Genomic DNA, 20,381 nt, shown 5'->3' with positions numbered 1-20,381 from the left:
CATTGCTGGCCGGCTGTTCATGCGAGTACACAGAGCTGAAGGGAAAAAAAACACAGCAGTGCACACGCTCTGCACAATAGTGAACGCGCCCACAGCATCTGGATTCCATTACAGCACCTCCCTGACAGCTCCTAATTAAGATTAAAGGACGGCCTTGCGCGTAACCACTGAGAAAATGCCACAAATCGCGGACGGAAATTACAGATAGCCTATCGCATCAAGGATACTACAAACACAGCACAGCAAAGACGAATCACTATGCAGATGCCATAAAACACTAAGGAATGTGTCTGGCCAGAGCCCTAAAGAAACTTTTTTTTCTTTAACATTAGGAGCTCGAAGCTCCGCCCCACTTCGTGGTGACGTAGCCCGAGCCCTAAAAACTATCCCCTAGCATATACATCAAAGGCTTAGGATCAGTGAATAGTTGAAACCTAGAACCCCAAATGTACATGCAGAACTTTTCAACAGCGCAACAACATGCTAAAGCTTCTCGTTCTATTGTGCTTTAATTAGACTCAGCACTATTTAAAACCCTAGAAGCAAAGGCTATAGTATATTCCTGACCATCAATCATTTGGCTCAACACAGCCCCTAAGCCCTTTGAGCCAGCGTCTACTGTGACGATGATAGGCTGTCCATGAGAAAATGCTCTAATCGCTGGTGTATCCAAAATCAACTTTTTAACATTAATAAATGCTTCTTGCGTATCTGTTGACCAAATATATTTAGCGTTTTTTAAAGTAAATCCCGGAGAGGTTGTACAATCAATGAATAACTCTGCACAAACCAAGCGTAATACTCAGTATGTCCCAAAAATACCCTCAAGGAATCCTCATCTTGAGGCCTGGGTGCATTTTTGATGGCATTGATCAAAGATAGCTTAGGTTTTATACCATCCACCGATATATTGTGACCCAAATAATCAACATCCTGAGTAATAAATTAAAAAATGTTCTTATTCACAGTCATGCCAATACTCTCAAGCTTTTGCAACACACGTTCCAGAAGACTGTAATGAGATTCCAAGGAGACAGAATGAACCAAAAGATCATCCTGAAATGCCTGTATGCCGTCAATATTAGAAAATAATTGATTCATAAGACGTTGGAACACACTGGCCGCGGACGCAAGTCCGAACGTCAAGCATTTGTACATATAAACTCCATACGGAGTAACAAAAGTAGTTAGGTGTTGAGAATCTTTTGCGAGGGGAATCTGGTGGTAGGCAGATTTCAAGTCAATAGTCATAAAATATCTGTTACCACCTAAATTCGCCAGCATTTCTTGAATTCTTGGCAAAGGGTGGCAATAAATAAGATTACGGTTGAGTGCCCTCAAATCAGCACAGAGGCGAATCTCGCCAGAACTTTTCCGTGCTACGACACTAGCAGAAACCCACTCGGCTGATTCCAAAGGGGTTATAATGTCTTGAGAACATAAATCTGAAAGCATTTTTTTTTTTAAATAATCACGAGCAGATAATGGAATGGGTCTACATTTCTGGATAACTGGAACTGCATTGTCCTTAAGAACAATACTATGTTGAAAACAATTGACTAAACCAAAGTATACTTGACTAGTAACTTCGATAAGATCAGTCGTTATTGAAACATTATCTGAAATGGAGAGAATTGGAAATTCGCCCAAGACAACTGGATTTGCACGTGGAAATGCATCGGTTGAGAACACGGCAAGTCTTTCAAATCCCGCACAATGTTTGTCGCACCATGTTATGTTGAAAGATGACCCTCTCAAAAAAAATAAAAAAAAAATAGAGTCTCCAAATGTTTCCAAACTTGTGGCGGTAAATTTAAAACTCCAGTGCGGAGTAAATGAAAATGATGACGCTCTAATTAGGGTGATGAAAACCAAACGCTAACGTCAGAGCGAGATTAAGAGCCAGACTCTAGTTAGAGAACAAATTAAATAATCGCTAACGTCGGAGCCAAGTTCTCTATTGATCTATATAATAAACAGTACCTCAGCAGAGCGTCCAAACCGTGTGTTCAGGAAGACTTTTCCATAAAGTTCAAATAATTTTCACGTATTTTCCTTCCAAAGTCGGTGGGTCTTGAGAAAAATGTCGCCAATAAATGTACGAAGTGAAATCCAAGCAAGTAATAAAAGAAAGAATCCAGTAATAGTAGATGAGTGAAAAAGGATTTATTCCATACCAATGGCACGCGACTGAACACATTAAGAGCAGTCAGTAATCTGAAAGATGCACGTTAACAATTCTAGAATAAATACACAAATACATACCTTCCATAAAGGAGTACACACTGTACAGGGGCCTCCAAGCCCCGCAGTCCAAGCATGGTAGGGCCGCCGACACGGCGATTCCAGTTCGCAGCATTCACCCGGCTCGTGACTCAGCGCAGGCGTCAGTCAGCTTGTATCCATCTGGCGAGGCCAGCCAGACGGTGCAGGAGGGGCGGCGGAGCACCGCTGCACCAGCCTCAGGCTTTCCCGCGGACCCTCTAACCGCGGGGTGACCAAGGCAGGCCCAGTCCTCACGCAGAGACCCCCGCCTCCGCACCTTCAATTTAGCTGCATTTTTGGGCCACCGATCTCGGCGATAGTCGTCTAGCTCAGCGGGTGGTCATTAGGAGTAGCCTCAGTCCCCTCATCTGGAGGGGAAGCGCCCAATAGTGGTGGTTCCTGGCGATTACATGGATCTGAGTGCCGGAGCTTCAACGCCACACTCCCATAACAGAAAGTATATGATTAAACAGAATATAAACTGAAACTCTAGATATGTCGTTTATAACAATGAATGCAAATGCAATCTACTTTAAGTGGGGAGTACCATCAGGGCTTTGAAGGAGAGGAGTACCATAAGGGCTTTGAAGGAGAGGATTGGAGAACATGTAAGAGAATTGAAACAACAGGATGAGAGATACTCAATGGCGATACAGGCCATAGAATGTCTGGCGGAGGGCCTCAAACAGTTTGCACTCTATGGGATTGATGTAGTAGCCCAGAACCCTAGAGGTGGAAATAGAGAGTTAAGACTTAGGCCTACAGAAGTAACTTGTATTTTGCGTCTCAAAACTGTTTAAATGGGTCGTAACACTGACCAGGAGATGCAATATTTTCTTGGAGACATATATAGGTATTTTACACAAGTAATATGATTATGCAAGGTCTTTGAATCGGACGTCATGAAGGTCCCTATATAGATTTATAGTGTACAACCTCTAATATATCTCATAACTATCAGAAAGCAGAGCTCAACACTCATCCCACACACGGATGCTAGAATGGTTTGCACTTAATGTTATTTAACATGCTTGTTTCTCTTGCGGGCTTCTTTTTGTTAAGGAAAATGGAACTAAGAACATGTTAGGATAATTACACATGTATTAGGGCACACTCAATGAATTGGAAATTGTGTAAGACAACTGTCATGCATACTCTTCTGCACACTGTATAGTACTATACACCAGAATTCGATCTTGCAAAAATTCTGATTAGCATCACACTATGAGCTTTGCATTAGAGGTCAAAACTGGTTGACTTCACTGAAATGTATATTGTTCTCATGATACTGAGAATTGCATCTCAATAGGATGAATACATGTGTATTAAATTGGTAATGAAAATTAGTTAGATGACATAACAAGATATTTCAAATGAAGTTGGTGCCTACATTTTTTGAGTAGGTATAAATAAGATGGGGCGGGAAACTGACTATGAATGAAATACATTTCTCTACATTTACACCTGGCCAATTTATTTTCCCTGCCACGTGGTCCACGGGTGCAGAGGTGCTTTTCAGGGTCGGGTTTTGCCGTTCCGGATTCTCAAAATCTTCTTTAGGGTGTCTGCAGGATGCAGGGAAGCAGCTCTGCTGCTCCACAGGAGTCCCTGGTTCTTTGTTGAAAGCAGGCAGACCTCACAGGCTTTGGAGGCAACAGAGCTGCAGGACGAGACGACTTTTGGTGCACTCTGGAACAGCAGACAAACCGGCGGATTGGGTCAGTTGCTTCTTCCACAGTCTCTGCTTTTGCAGCTCTACAGTGTCTCGGGCGTCAGCAAGAATCTGGGGAGCACGTTGGCACGGTTGCCCCACTTCAACTCTGGCTAGGCGGCTCTGAAATAGTGGTGCTCTCCAGTGTCCATTTTTTGCGGTCTTGGAGCTTCACAGCTCAGTCTGTTGCCCTGCATCTTGCAAGTACCAGCTACGCTATTTCACTGGAGTTCTTGAGCCTTTGGAGAAGTGCCGGCAGTCCTCCAGAGCTTTGGAAGATCATCAGCTTGCACGACGACTTTGGCACAATTTTCGAGAACAGGTGAAAACGCTGGGTGTGCCAAGTCAGTTTCTTCTTCTGTAGTTCTTGCTTTCGCAGCTCTTCGGCCCTTCTTGTGGTCGGCAAGATCTCAATCTCTGGTGCCAGAGTCTCCTTTAAATACTGAATTTAGGGGTGGTAGGGGATTGTAGCGCAGTAGCCAATAGGCTACATACCCTTGGAGTCAATACGCCCCCTATATGACCACTTACTGTGGGAAGTGGCCGTAACCTGGTCCCACAATTACTACGTTTGCCATCACCAATATCGCTAACTCTGAAAAGTCGCCATCACTTAAGGTAGTCCACCTTAAGGGCGGTACTAGCCTGAGGGTGGACACGCCTATCTGACTAGCCAATTTCCCAGCGTGTTCAGATGCCAAAGGGCTCTAGACAAAAGGGATCAGTTTCCTCCAGTGAGAGAAACTAGATTTGCATACCAAAGATGGTGGGCTTCATTGAAGCTCCCCTGCCTTGGAATGCTATGGGCGGAGTGGAAAACTCCTGTGCCCGAGCAGCCGTTTCTAGCCTCCCAAGAGCAAAGGACACCGCCCTTGGGGATCAGAAACTAGTCTGAGGTGTCAGGCTGGCTAAAACCAGTTTGTCAGCACACGAGCATCTGGTAGGCTTTCAGGAGACACCTTTCAAGTGCGCTCTGGGTGTATGTATTAACAAATTCAACACTGGAATCAGTGTGGGTTTATTAAGAAAAGATGTTTGATGCCAAACACCCCTGTTTTCAGTGAAGCCATCATGAAGCTGGGGAACTCGTTTTCACTAGTGTCCAGCACATGCTTTTAAAAATGGTTTCCTTGCTTGCTTGCACTGGCAGTAATGGAACTTACCAGCACAGGGACATATCTGCCCATGAAGGTATGCCCTCCCATATCATATAGTACACCCGGCCATAGGGCTGTAAGGACTGCTGAAAGGGTGACTTACCTATACTGCATGCAGTGTCGGCAGGCACAGCACACAGACTGGTGCCATGTTGCTTTTTCACTTTTGTCTGCACCAAGACACGCAGCCTGCAGCTGCAGTTTTACATAAGCTTAGTGAGGGGCCCCCTAGGTTGGCACAATTTGTGCTACAGCCCTTGGGGACCCTCTTTATTACCTCGGGCCCAAGGTACCAGGAGTATCATTTACTAGGGACTTACAGAAGGTACTAGAGATATTGCCAATTGGGGGAAACAATTGTACAATTTTTGGAAAGTGATCTGGTGCTGGGGACCTTGTTAGCAGATCTGTACCAAAACAGATCGGTACCAAAGTCTACAAATACTGGCCTTATGGCTGGATATGTCAAGAAAATATTACTGGAGTTATTCAGCAGACAGGCCTTTTCCTCGACATTTACGGTGAAGAGGGCTCACAGATCACTAGGCCCGCGCCCGGCACTGGGTGCACCGCCAAGATTGATTCTGGCCAAACTCCTCAACCGTGATGGGCTACTCCGAGCAGCTAGAGAAAAGGGCACTATTACATATCAAGGCATGTCTCTGGCACTCTTCCTAGATTTTACACCACTAGTGCAGGAGGCGCAGTGGAAATTTGTGGACAGAAAACGCACACTACAGAAGAAGAACGTGAAATATGCCTTGCTGTATCCAGCGAGGCTGCGTATTCAGCTCAACAGAGAGATACAAATCTTTGACTCACCAGAAGATGCCACCAATTTCTGCAGGAAACACAGAGCCAAGTTGGACCCAAATTTGAATAGCAGGGGGGACAGTGGTGTCCCAATCGGTGCCGGCAGTCTCGAACTCCCCTCGGACTACTAGCTTATACATGGTATGCCATACGGACTTTAATCTGCTAAGGACCATCTGTGGCCTTGAACTTGACGCTCTAAATAGTGGCAGATGGAAGAGTGGGATACACCCCATTGCATATTGAGTTTATGTGGCTGTAACAAATAACTGCAGGCATATGGACTTTTATTGACGGACTCCTAAGAGTGTTGCATACCCCCATAAGAGATCTCCTATAGTTCTATTTAGAAGGTTCTTATTAGAGACATGGGGGAGGATTCACTGGATGCTGTTTTTTCTATGTCCGATGTGGGTGGGGTTGGGTTTTTTCTCTTTAAAAGTTGGTTAAAAAAGTTTAATTTCTACAGAGCACAGACACTGCTACTGAATACACATGAATGCAATGCATACTCAACTGTACATGCACACATTACAACTTCACATGTATGCTTAAACCTGGTTCGAAGCACGTGCCACTATTACTGAAATGCCTTACATGGAATGTTAGAGGGCTCTCTAACCCAAGGAAGGGGTGACAAATATTGTCTTATTTAGCCAGGCATGCCATTATGGTAGCCTTTTTTCAGGAAACTCACAATGGCCCCGGCTCAATCAACCGCTTTGCAGCACCATGGGGAGACAATAGTTACTTTGCTAGCTACAGTACCTATTCTCGGGGATTGTGCATCTTAGTTCAAAAGTCAGTCCTTTTCAAAACCTGGGAAGTGATTACAGATGATGACGGTAGATACTTTGTGGTTGCAGTCATGATGGTGAATGATCCACTCATACTTATAACATATATACCCCAAATGTAGTCTCCTGAGTTTTTCCCAGACATAGCTACACATTTATTCGATTAGATATCGATAACTTACATATGGGAAGGGGGACTTCAATCTAACACTGGACCCCTCTATGGATACGACAGGCGTAGGACATATCACTAAACCTCATGCGGTACTGACACTCACCTCATTATTACATTTTATTTCTTAAGTACCCCTGGAGGGCTCAGAATCCAACGAACTGTGACTATTCATTTTACTCCGCCTCACACAGCTCTTGGTCCTGAATAGATTATTGGCATCTCTCACCCCACCTCCGGTTGAATGTTGTTGCTGTTGACCATCATCCACGCACAGTATCTGATCACTCACCTGTGCTCCTAACACTGAACATTCCCAGTGTTACACACCCTCTGGCTTCTTGGTGCTTCGCATCTTAGATGCTACTCGATGAGGTTTTGGAGAGAGGCCAGAGAAGCGAATACTGAATATTCTCACTTCAACACCGGAAAAGTGGAAAAGCAGGCTACCCTTTGGGAAGCTTTTAAAGTATATATTAGGGGAGTGTGTATTGCTAAGCAGGCTGGGGTGTTTGGCTCCATTCGTAGAGAATTTGAGGAGATGGAAAGGAAGCTCCGGGAATGTATGACGGTACACAAACTGGTGCATCTCCCCAACCACACATGAACGCATTACATTACTGACTAAATTTCATGAACTGGCTGAATGGGAGGGGAACTATGTGGGTAAATATGCAGGGGGTCGAGTATATGGCAAGGTGGAGCGACTAGGTAAGACCTTGGCCAGACAGCTCCGCCCTCAATACCAATCCTCCTATATTACACAACTTGAACTTTAAGATTGGACATCGCCTACACACAGGAGAAATACTGTTTCCGCCTTTCACTCCTGAACCCGCCTATATACCTCATGTGACGCCCCTGCAGGAGATGCACTTGCGGAATACCTCGCTGAGGTGGCAAGGGTGTGGATTGGCAAGGGGCAGCTGCAGTTTCTGGCAACACCCATGGATACGGATGACAGTCTATAAACGAACTGGGTGGAGCTTGCGCCCCGATGCGGGCAGTCTGACGGGCGATTTGTATGAAGCATACAAAACTATACTGGCCCCCAGGCTTCTAGAGGTAAATGTGGAAGAGGTTCTTGCCCCCACCATGCGGGAAGCTATAATTGCACTTTTGCTTAAACCCGATTAAACCTGTGCACTGTAGCGCATTTTTAAGCCACTTTTATTACTAAACCAAGATTACAAAATGTTATCTAAAGTCCTGGCCACTCGTCTGTCCCTGCTGATGGATAAAATAGTGTGCCCATTTCAGGCTGGATTAGTCCCAGGTCGTTCCGCATCGGTCAATTTACGTGCGGTATTTGCGGTTAACCAAATAGACCCTACACTTACAGCGACTGCAATTTTACTTGTCGCTGAAAGACCGCTTGAGCCGCTGGATTGGACCTTACATGCCACACTACGTAAACTGGGAATCCCAGCTGGTTTTTCCAGCCTTGTTGGCCTGCATTATACCAACCCAGTAGCCAGGCTCTGTGTGAACGGAGAGAGCTCACAGAGCAGTTCCAGCTTATGTGTGGCACCCGGCAGGGATATCCATTATCGCCCCTCCTATTTATTACAGCCAAGAATCCCCTGCACAGTAGCTGCAGGAACTGCACTTGCAGCGAGGCTTAAGATTTCACTTGGGCCTGCGGCTTACCTCCTTTTATGTGGACGATATGATGCTATTCGTCAGAGAAACTGAAGTTAACCTTCCCCCTCTTTGCTTCGAGAGTGGTGCGCTTCGGAGTGTTCTTCTGGCTGACCATAAACTGGAATAAATCAGAAAGGTTTACTTTGACTCAGTCCACTGCACCTTTTGCGGTGGACTTTCTGCTGCATTGATGTGCAGATCCTCCTACATATCTGGGCATTTTTTTTTTTTTTACACCAAAACACTTCAGAAGTTATCGGTCTCAAGGTCTGCGATCGATAAATGAATAGTGCAAATCGAGCCATAGATTAAACTATCCCTCTTGATTGCAGGTAGGATTGCCATTATTAAAATGGTGGTCTTATCCAGTTTTTTCTACTTGTTCCTCACTATTTCTTGGAAACAGTTTGTGATTTGCTTATTCAATTGATATGGGCTGATCGGCAACAGCGAATCAGATGGCAGACTTTAATTATGCCATACCAACGCAGACTTTTACCTATACTATTTGATTGCGCAAATACACCTTGCCCATTACCGGTACCACCCAGATATCAGATTGAAATACCTGAAGCCGGAATGCTCACAGGCTCGACCTTACGCTCTCTCAGCTATTCAACCCCGTGGACTGATCAGAAACCCAGTAGAAATAGAGACTCTACAACCGACGTCCTTAAGCCTGGACCAAGATAAGATATCTTAACGCAGACTTCCTATACTCCCCACATACCACTATTAGATAATCCATGGCCTCCTCCAACGACTGAAACGCTGACTACGCGGATGCTAGTTTGGTGTGGACTGCAGATCACTGGTGATCTGTTTCGCGATGCTCATTTGCGCAATGTTGACGACTTAATAGCAGGGCAGGACGCATCAGAATATGGGTACATTTCTTCTGCACAGACTGCGAAATTCCATGCGCGCAGCAAACTCCCCCAAAAGAGCCTTCAGACTTCCCCCCCGCTTACATCAATAATCACAGCGACTACTGGGGCACATCTTATCTCTATCCCTTATCTTTGGTACTCCAACCAGCGGTTTGGGCAAGAGCCCGGGCGGCCTGAGAAAGAGATCTGGAAGGCTCCCTGCCGGATCAAACATGGCTCTACTGTTGTGAACAGACGCAATATGTCTCATACAATCAGCGGCATAAACTACTGCATTTTAAATATTTGCATACAGCGTATGTCACACCGTACCAATTAGCTAAAATGGATCCTGCTAAATCCCACAAATGTTCCTGATGTGCAACTGAGCAGGCAGACTTCGTACACTTGGCATGGAACAGCACGCCTTTATGGTCATACTGGGGGGACGGGGGGCATTCTGCCATTTGTCCCAGATGACTGCCTATGAGCTACAACCCTCCCCACTGATGGCCCTGTTGGGGTATGTTAAACCTCTGAAGGCCAGAATGTGCCGATTTGCTGGCCTCGCTCTACTTATGGCTAAAAGACAGGCTTTGCTACACTGGGGGGCACTCTGGACCCAACGGTTAAGGCATGAGTCCGGGACTTAATTTACAGTAATACTACAAGTGCCATACTCACCTCCTATTTGCGGACGACATAGTCCTGATCAGCCAAACGAAAGTAGGCCTTCAACATCTTATAAACGCTACACAGGAAGATTCCAAAGAAAATGGTTTAATGATAAATCTTGACAAAACAAGAACCATTATAGTCAGCAAAAAAAGGGGAAAAACTTGCAGCATGGTTCTGGGGGAAGACCCGAATAGAGGACACTTTGGAATATAAATACCTGGGTGTAAAGATAGATAAAGGCGGTCAGTTTTTTTGCGCAGAGAAAAAGCTTCAGGCATAAAGGCATTGCCCTGGCAACCTCTTTAAAAGCTCTGAACTCTAAACTAAACGGTCCATCAATTCTGCCTACAGTGAAGGGGGTTCGTGAAAAGCTACTGCCAACAATTACTTATGGAAGTGATGCGCAGAAAGGAAGAGATGCCAAACTACTTGACTCCACAGTATCAACTACGTATAGGGTCATATTTGGACTGCCTAAATATACTTCACCCCCACAAATCAGACTAGAGTTTGGCATACAGAAGCAATCTATTGCGAGACATGTGGCATACATTATAGCGTGGGATAAAATAAAGAAAGCCGCTACGAGAACATTAAATGAACAGCTATGGAAAGAGATAGAACGTCACACCGCTTCACCGGCAGCGAGATATCTTAAGAACGGTTTACTCAAATTGGGATTTAAACCAACTCTGGGAAACACCTACAAATACCATTGTGCTTAAGAAACTGGTTTGAAAAACAGTTAAACACCTTTCGTGGCTGGAGGATAAAGCCTCACTCTCAGATAGGTCTCACGGATGTATGACTGAATACCTAGTGAGAGCCAGCTGCTCAGAGGTACTTCAATTTGGGTTATGCCAAGCATACAAAAATCAGTTTTATGAAGCATAGATTTGGTCTGCTACGCTGCATTCAGCATCTTCCACCCTGGCTAAAGGAGAAGGAGGACCCCAGGTGCCGCTTATGTGGTTCGAGAATTGAAAGTGGGCAACCCAGTATACCCTTGAGGGTTTGGGCAAAAGTATGATAGAGTGAAGATACCTTCAAGGGATTTTAGTAAAACAAGAATTTTAGAATCACTTAAGGAATGAAATCGTGTGGGCTTAGTGATTTGAGTCCACTGGTGCTGGTTATGCAACAACAGAGATTTACATATATTCAAAACTGTCTCTTATGAGTGATCAGAAAAAGAAGAGAGCAAAAAGGGATTGAAAGACGGGTGTATATTTAAAAAAAGTATTTAATCTTTTGTCAAATCAAGTTAAAATGTTGGGTACAAGATGAAAAACAATGACGCAGAAGGCAAAATACATTATTCAACACAGCCCTTGCTACATCAATTGCTCAAGCTTTTCTACCCATCACAAAATGAATTAAACATTCAATGGTAGATAAAGCCACAGTCGACGTTTCGGTCTCTATTCTTTCGTGTGAGAGACCATCCTCAGGACATGGATTTCATATCTTGAGTACCCTTGTTCATATAAGTGCATGGATCAGAGACTCAATTTGTCTAGCGCTGCTGTCGGTTGAATGATTAGTGTTTTGCGGTGAAGTACCCTTATGGGAGCCAGCAGGTGTCCCGGGCAGGCAGGGTGATTTGCACTGCGAAGGCTAAGAATTGCCGTAAGGAAGCCTGTCTAGTCAGTCACTTCCAGAAGCCACAGATTTGGAACGAAATTGAATCCTCAATAATTTTAAAAGGTTCCCTTACACATTAGAAGGTATAATAGTGTCTTGCCAGAATTTCTCAGTAAGGGAGTATGCTCTGGATTAAATGAGTCAGAGTCCGTCCTCACTCTGAAATTGCTTCAGCAGTAGATGCTTATGTGGTTCAGCACCGGAAGATCTGCTGCATCTACTATGCTCCTGCAAAGAACTTTCACAAGAACGGAAACAACTGCTGAAAGTTAAATGTAACCAGTGAGGGGTTCTATCTAGGAGGCAAGCTGTTCTGGCATGTTTCGCACCCAGTGACCCTCAACTGAACTGTTTCTTGGTAAAGTTCTTGAGGATATGCAAAAAGAAAATGCCGGAAACCTAGTTATTGACAAATACCCAACCCAGTCACACAGGAAAAATGCAGGAACAGGAAGAGCTTGATGTCTAGCACGAATGAACTCTATTCCTGAGCTACAAACACCTCATTTTGTATGTATTAACTTTTGATACACAAAGGAATATACAGACCTAAATCGAATATCCTGGAGAATAAATGAGACGTGCAGAGCCGGATATAATGTGCCTAAAAACTAGACACTAGATTTGTAAATTTGCACAATCATAGCACAGTCTTTTAAAATAATTTTAATGTTTTTTAGAAGTTTTGTATGTAATAATGGTCTTGAAATGAAATCTTTTTGTATTGCAATGGTTTTAACAGACTAACCTCACTGCAGCAGATTGCCTCAGGTCACAAAAACATATGGCAACCTCTGAAGGATTACTTATTGGCGAATCCAGAGGGAAAAGAATGAAATGTGTATAGAACTATGCCCGGAGAGAGCCTCTTACATAACCCCCCTTACAAACAATGTAAATCAGGAGGTATATCTAGCAAATGAGTCTACATGTAAACATAGCGGGCATGAGGGGATATTGGTCTGTCTAACGGATGTTATACAATTGGTAAGAGTGTTTTGCACAAGATGGTTGATATTGGGAACACTTTTTTTTCCCCCCTCTGTTATGTTGTTATATTCCTTTTTATTAGCTGCTGAACATATAAATGTTACTGTGCTGTATCAAGAAACTTGAACTGTAAGTGGTAGACGGATGTTATGGGAATAGCATGTTTATTACTTGGACTGTTGTATAGCCCTGGATGGTTTCCCTCTTCTTTTTTCTTTGTCTTTTTCCTTTCACGCGAACCATGTATTTGTTGATTGATGTCCAAGTGTTTATGTGCTGTTGAGGAAAACGCAAATAAAAAAAAGTGTAATACCATTTTTTTAAGAGAACGATGTGATCCATGGGACTACTGCCTCTCTTACTTCTTTTTTTTCCATCATTCTCAAAGGGGAAGGGATCCTTGTTTCTTCAGTAAACGTTTCAGTCTTATTAAGCCATCGTTTTAGGAGTGAAAATAGTAATATACAAGTTTCTTTTAGATTCCTACAGTAAATCCATGCACTGACAGAGCACTAGAATACGAGCATTTGACCTGTCGCTACATAATAAACAGCAAATAAATAAACCATTGCTCCTATCTTTGATAGATAGAAACTTGCACACGGCAAGTTAGAAACAGATATCTGCACAACCAAATTATACAACTAAACATTACCGAGTAGCTTAAAGCCCCTGCAGACCTCTGCAGGGGTGCACAAAGTCATTAGATATTAAACCAAAAAGAAATGTGCATGCAAATTAAACTGATAGCGTAGTCTAGATAGTTAAGGTGATTATCGCAATTTGCCTTACTCAGCTTTTCTTTCTTCCAAGTTAAAATTCTCTTCAGTAAACAAAAACACAATATGCTTAAAATAAGCTACAAACGAATACGTGCAATTGTACCTCTTGATATAAAAGATTATAAAATGAAATAATCCATACATTTACACTTAAACTCACAAAATTAATAAATATTTGTCGTCTTTTTTTGCTGCGGGACCGCTGGGTTAGCTACATGAGCCTGCATCTATACTGCCACAATTCTCAGCCCGCTTAAAATTCACTTTAGCGAGAATTATACCATATCAAGATGACTATCATAACTACCTCTATTGACTGCCTATAAAGCTATGATTCCTCCACAACTCCAATATAGTTCAGAAATCTTATGTATTGATGGTAAAAGCTCCTGGGATAAAGATGAAGGGAAATGCTTAAAATCTTTACTCTCTCTCCCCAGCTCGGCAATGATCCAGTCAATTAGACTAGAACTTGGCCTGACTGCGTGGAACATTCAGGTGCATCTAAATTTACTTAGATTTAGAAATCATTTGGGTCTTGGGGAGGTCACAAAGGTGTCTCAGTGGTGCATGAAAGAGATCCAATCTAGTGAGCGAAAGTGGGCTAAAGCCACAAGATGCAAACTTCAGACCATTTGTGATCACCTGAACGTGGAAACAGGTCCGAAGACATTGCAAATCCACGTAACAAAGAGTGTACTTAGAAAGCAAGGTAAAGAATTATCACGAGCAGTAGACAGAGTATTCGAGTATGAAAGACTATGTAAAATTTATGATTAACAGCTGGGAGAAAGATATAAGCTATCCCTACCTAGAAACATTAACGAATCGTTGGTTAAGAACGGATGTACTAAGGATTAGAATCGGTATTAACCCGGCCGTAATAAATAGCACAACTAAATTTGGCGTAATTCAACAATATGGCAATTGTATGTGTATGTAATAAAGGGATGAAATTTAACATTTTACATATTTTATTGGACTGCCGGAAATTTTTATATTTACGTAAATTGATACTTCGTCCGATCTTTTTAAATTAGGATGTTAGGGCGAGTTCACAAGCATGGGAGCTTCTCGCCTATATGGCACATTTAGCTATTGCGATAGCCATTGGGAAATTAATGAAGGGTGCCTAAAGGGTTCTCTGGTCCAATAGAGGGTTAAGAGAAGCGAGGTGCCTTGCAATCTAAAATGAAATTAGTGGTTTTAAAATTGGTAGGAATTAAGTTGCAAGGATATTATGGTTTTTATTGCTTAAGATAATGACTTTGTAATGTGTAGACTTTTTAAAATGATAATGTATGTGTTGTGGTTTAAAGGCCAGCTGGTTTAAATAAACTTTATTTTTGACTTGACTACCATAACTAGAGACAGCGGCATTTGGTTCTTTGATCCCCTATTAACGTAGCATACTCCCCGATTCGCTAACACGTGCCAGAAAGGAAGGTGGATTATTATTTATATCACGATACAAGTTAAAAACAGCAGTCAATATTGTGACCCCGAAAATAAGTGACGGATCGTTTCCATCAAGACTGCCTAACAACGACCTCAAATGCTCAAGCAGTTTCACTTCTTCTTGGGCTTCCTTTTTGTTGTTTACATCATAAAAGCAAACAGGGCCCCATACAGTAACCACGGATTGACGTTTTGCAAGGATTATTTTTTGTGTGCATATTCCATACCCTATGTTAACTTTGGAGGAAAAAAAATGTATATATATATATATATATATATATATATATATATATACACACACAAATGAGCAACAACTCCAAACATTGCATCCCAAGCAACATCTAGGAGAGTGGCAGACTGACACTTGTAGGTACAGTTAAATTCACGGGGGAACAAGCATGGTTTAAAATGCATCTCGGGATCCACAAACAGCACCAAGGGAGAGGCAGGAGCTTGACGCAGGTAGAGTAGTGGACTTTGCCCGAAATAACTGTAAGAAGCTAAGGAGGTACACTCCTCCTTTGTTCGAAACTCGACTCAAATCCCAGTCCGGGTATTGCTATAAAACTATTGACAGCACCAACCTTAAATACCTTGTTTTAATTGTGCGACGCCTTCAGCTCAAACTGAAAGCGTACGGCAACAGCGACAGAGAACAAACCCACGTAACCACTCGTACAACCCGCAGCGCCCTCTGTACTGCGCTTACCTGCGGAGACCTGGCCCAACAAGCAGAGCAGGGCCAGGCTGAGGAGGGTGACAACTGCTCCCCGACTGCCAGACATCCTGGCTCAGCGTCTGCCGTTGGTCTCACGAGTGTGCACCACGAGCCACTCACCAGTCCCCAACACAGTATTCCAACCAAACTGACAGTCTTCCGTGCACGTGACGCGGGCTGAAAAATTCAATGGGCGGGGCCTGTTTGATGTGCACATGAACGGGAACGCCCAGCAGAATATGGACGACATCTTACAAAGGGATGCAAAACCTCATAAAAACTCTAGAAACTGACGGAATAAGGTAGTTTTTCTGTTTTGTAGTTGCCGAATCATTTGTGTCATATAAATTGTAACTCTTTGTAGCTGTTCTGTGATTGCATGAGCAGGATTGGAAAAAAATGCTTTTCAACTCCCGGATGCTGAGTAGTTCTATTTCAAACATACTTTTACGCTCTCATGAGAACGATCTCTTTGAGCGTTGAACACAGGCGGCGTTTGACTCCACTTTTCCACTGTTCGATCCCTTGCGACCAATATGGTCATCAAGCTTCTACACGTCAGAGGACCGCAATTTGGAGTCCTTCTTCTCTTGCAATTACACCTCTCCCTGCCATGGCTGGTAGCACTAGGCGGAAGTACAGATACATTTTATTTTACTTAGCAGATGTTCAAAGTGCAAAAGCAGACTGCTTCATGTATATTAAGACGTCGAGGCTAATCTCCCTGCACGTACGTCCTAATGGGTGATTTAATAGTGATAGTGAAACATCTTGGTTGAGGGTCTGGGTTAAAAACCACAAGGCACGTACTTTTTCTTCAGCCCGGTAGGAAATAAACGGTGTGGTGTAAATAAAAGCAATTTAAAGGGATTCTATTACAGGACCGGAGGCTTCAGATTATGCTTCTCAATCTTTACTGCATAAAACACAGCAGCCAATGAAAATTTATATTTTCACAAAAAACAGTAAATAAACTTCATTTCCCATGAGTACACATGAGCATAGGCACGCCCCCATAGTCCATAAGAACCCCTTGCGTGCTACCATCATCCTCTTTCTTTGCTGCTCACAAGTCAGAGTTAAGTGCACCTCCCCTCGGGTCCCCTCAACCTGCTTGCGGTTTGGGATACTGTTTGGGGTTTTTCTATTGCTGTGATTTGATGTTAATGCGGGATCTCCCGCTTATAATTGAGATCTTATTGCGTTACCAGTTTGTTATTGTTATTAGTGCCTTTTGTTCAAATTGCACTCTCTGACTTAGTCCATTCTAATCTCGCTTTGGGCGCTGTAGAGCATGCGCTCTACGCGCTTATACAGACGGTCTTTGACCGGCAAGGAGCAGTCGCGCTTTTCAGTGTAGCCCGTTACCGGCTGCCTGAGGGCGCGCATGGGCTCCCCTGATACGCCCTGGCGTTTAGACCAGGTGGCTCATTCCAGAGTGTTCTCCCTCGTACCGCAAGGTGTATTCCTGCGCCATGGAGGATTGGGTACGGTACCCGGACGAAGAAAATGCCGATGGGGAGGAGATTGTTGAAGGACAGCAGGAAGCTGTCTTGGAAGACAATATTGTGGAAGCGTTGGATGCCTCGGTCCAAGCTTCAGTGAACCGAGCCATGGAGACGAAGGTCCCTCAGACAGTGCAACAGGCACTTGCAGTGGCCCTACGCCCTCTACGGAAACAACTAGAGGGTTTTGCGAAACGCCACGGATACACTAAGAAGAGAAAAGGGAAGCAGGCAGCTTCTTCTTCTGCCGCCGCAGGTTCGGCCGACCAGCAATGGCCGCATACGCAGTCTTTCGCTTCCCTGTCGGCGAAAGGGGCATCGGACCTGCCCCATGCAAGTGGTAAGGCGAGAACCAAAAGATCGGCACCGATGGACACCGATACCACCACCACCAATACCGATACCGATACGGACACCGACACCTCGGTGGAGCAACCTCCCCCTCCCAAAAAGGCTAAGGTTGTCCCTAAAACGGCGGAGGACAAGGTTGCCAAAACCTTCAACTTTGACCCTTCGGATATAGTACATCCCCGGTCTTCGGACTGGGTCCCACCGCAAGAAGTTTCCGAATATCTTCATGAGAACCTCAGGAAAAGCTTTGACAGGGAAGACCGTAACAGGTTGAGATCGGAGTGCCCACGCCCAGATATCGCGGATGGTGTGGCTGACACTCCGGAGAGAGATGCCAGCATGCTAATTATCTTGAGGAAATTTTCGAAGGACCCCAAACGGGGATTGGACCGGGCTTGGCGAGGATGCCAAGATAAGATGCTCGATGTTGTGGGGCCTCTGGCAAAAATCTTGGAGATGGCCCTGGTGGCCAAGGAAGGGGCGACTCCTGTGGATCCGGACATATTGGCTGGCTGGGCTCAGCGCGCTATTTGCTTGGTGGGCAATGCGAACTGCGCGATCTCTTCCGAGAGGCGCAAGTCCTTGTTACTAAGGACGGACAGTAATCTGACTGAACTTGCCGAAGCTGAGCCTGGCCCTCTGGCAGGGGTTTTTTTGTTCGGAGACCGCTTCGTCAAGGACGTAACTAAATACGTAGGGACCTTCACCGCCTTGGACAAGGCACAAAGTGGAATTAAGCGAGCCCTAAATCAAGGGGTTTTCAACAGGGCCGGGCGAGGCGGGGGTCGCTCGTCAGGCCGAGGTTTCCAGCAAGGCTCCCAAAGAGGTGTCTTTGGTCGCGGTCGTGGAGAGTGGGACTCCACCCGCGGTGGCACCTTCTACCCATCCAGAAGGAGGTTCAACAAAGGACGTTTCCAGTCGGGAAAGAACAGAGCGAACTTCAAATCAAACCAGAATACCGGTGAGTGTAACAGATGTCTCTCTACTTCCTTTGAGGGGGGCGCACACAGCACTGTCTACCACAGTGGCATATCTTGACTCAGGACGCTGGGGTGCTGCAGACCATTCAGGGGTTTCAGCTGGAGTTCTACTCTCGCCCAGCGCAAGCGTTCCCCCCTCCACCTCTCCATTTTTCCCAACTAGATCACAATTTCATAGACGAAGAGGTAGCAGACTTGCTGAAGAAAGGCGCGATTGCTCGGTGTCTGAGAGGCCCTCACGGTTTCTTCAGCAATGTCTTTATTGTTCAGAAGAAAGGAGGTGGCAACAGGTCAGCGCTCAACCTCAAAGAGTTCAACCAGTACCTGTCGTACAACCATTTCAAAATGGAAGGTATTCATTTGTTAGCAGATTTATTACAAGAAAACGATTGGTCAAAGATGCATATCTTTCTATACCGATTTTTCCTCCACACCGCAAGTTACTGCAGTTTCTCTGGAACGGACATTGCTACGAATATTTGGCCCTTCCTTTCGGTCTCTCCTCGGCTCCCTGGTGCTTCACCAAAGTGATGAAACCGGTGGTAGCCTATCTCAGAGAAAGAGGAGTGTGACTGATCATTTACCTGGACAATATTCTGATCATGGCGCAGGATCAGTTCGTCCTACGGCAGCAGTTGACCATGACTACTTCGCTGCTCCAGGACTTAGGGTTTGTGATAAATCTAAAGAAGTCGGTTATGGTCCCGACACAGGTGATAGAATTCCTGGAATTCACAATCAACTCTCAGACAGCACAACTATGTCTGCCCCAAGCAAAATTGAGGGATTTGAAGAAGGAGATTGTGAAACTACTGGACAGGCAAGTGGTCACGCTCAGAGCATTGGCCAGAGTAGTGGGGATATTGGCATTGTGTATTCAAGTGATATTCCCGGGACCCCTGCATTACAGGGCCCTTCAGCGACTGAAGATCAAGCATCTTCAGAGGGGACTCTCATACACAGACTCGGTTCCCCTTTCGGAGGAGGTCCGTACTGAGCTTCAGTGGTGGCTAGGCCACGTGGACGCCTTGAACGGCAGGGCGATCTTCGGATCGCAACCAGAAGTGGTAATAGAGTCAGACGCCAGCAGGTGGGGCTGGGGCGCGCGTTGTGGAGAGGTTTCCACAGGCGGCAGATGGTCGACGCAAGAGCTCGAACATTACATAAATTGTTTAGAACTAGTAGCGGGGTCGTTTGCGATTCGCACGTTATCCCCGAGGCAGACATCGTGTTGCATTCTCCTCCGTCTGGACAACATGTCCGCGGTGAGATATATCAACAAGTTGGGCGGCACGAGGTCGTCTCTTCTAGTCCAAATAGCCAAAGACTTTTGGCACTATTGCCTCCACAATCAAATCTCGGTAATAGCAGAATACATCCCAGGTCAGGCCAATCAAGTGGCGGACTGGAATTCCAGACATTTGAGGGATTACAGCGATTGGAAGCTGGTTCCCCAGGTATTTCACTGGCTACAGGCGATTTGGGGTCCTTTTCAGACGGACCTGTTTGCCTCCAGATTGACTTATCAGATTCCCCCGTTCTTCAGCTGGAGACCGGACCCGATGGCAGCAGCGACCAATGTCTTTCTGCAGGATTGGTCTCAAGGGAATCAGTGTGCCTTTCCCCCGTTCTTGTTGATTCCCAGAGTGATGACTCAAGTGATCAGACAACGGGCGGAAATAGTCATGGTGACTCCGTGGTGGACGTCGCAGGCATGGTTTCCCATGTTGTTACAGTGGAGTCGCGATCTTCCACGGTTACTACCGGACTCGAAGTGGTTGTTGAAGGGCCCTCGTCAGGAACAACATCCGTTGCTGTTGGAGGGCAGGCTGTCGCTGATGGCATGG

The 20,381-nt window shown here is 44.9% G+C and overlaps 1 protein-coding gene across 1 annotated transcript in view; it reads right to left on the bottom strand.

The window, feature by feature from the left end:
• Positions 1–16,212, bottom strand: part of CD164 (CD164 molecule) — a 255,457-nt gene extending 239,245 nt beyond the window's left edge. Inside the window, exon 1 of the mRNA XM_086926673.1 lies at positions 15,690–16,212. Coding sequence (XP_086782799.1) covers positions 15,690–15,765 — 76 coding nt within the window. The 5' untranslated portion in view covers positions 15,766–16,212. The remainder of the gene's footprint in view (positions 1–15,689) is intronic.
• Positions 16,213–20,381: the final 4,169 nt, after the last annotated feature.

This window comes from Lissotriton vulgaris, chromosome 6 (genome assembly GCF_964263255.1).
Source record: "Lissotriton vulgaris chromosome 6, aLisVul1.2, whole genome shotgun sequence".
Lineage (NCBI taxonomy): Eukaryota > Metazoa > Chordata > Amphibia > Caudata > Salamandridae > Lissotriton > Lissotriton vulgaris.
Note: the sequence above shows the minus strand (reverse complement) of the source record. Positions and strands in the feature narration are given on the sequence as shown.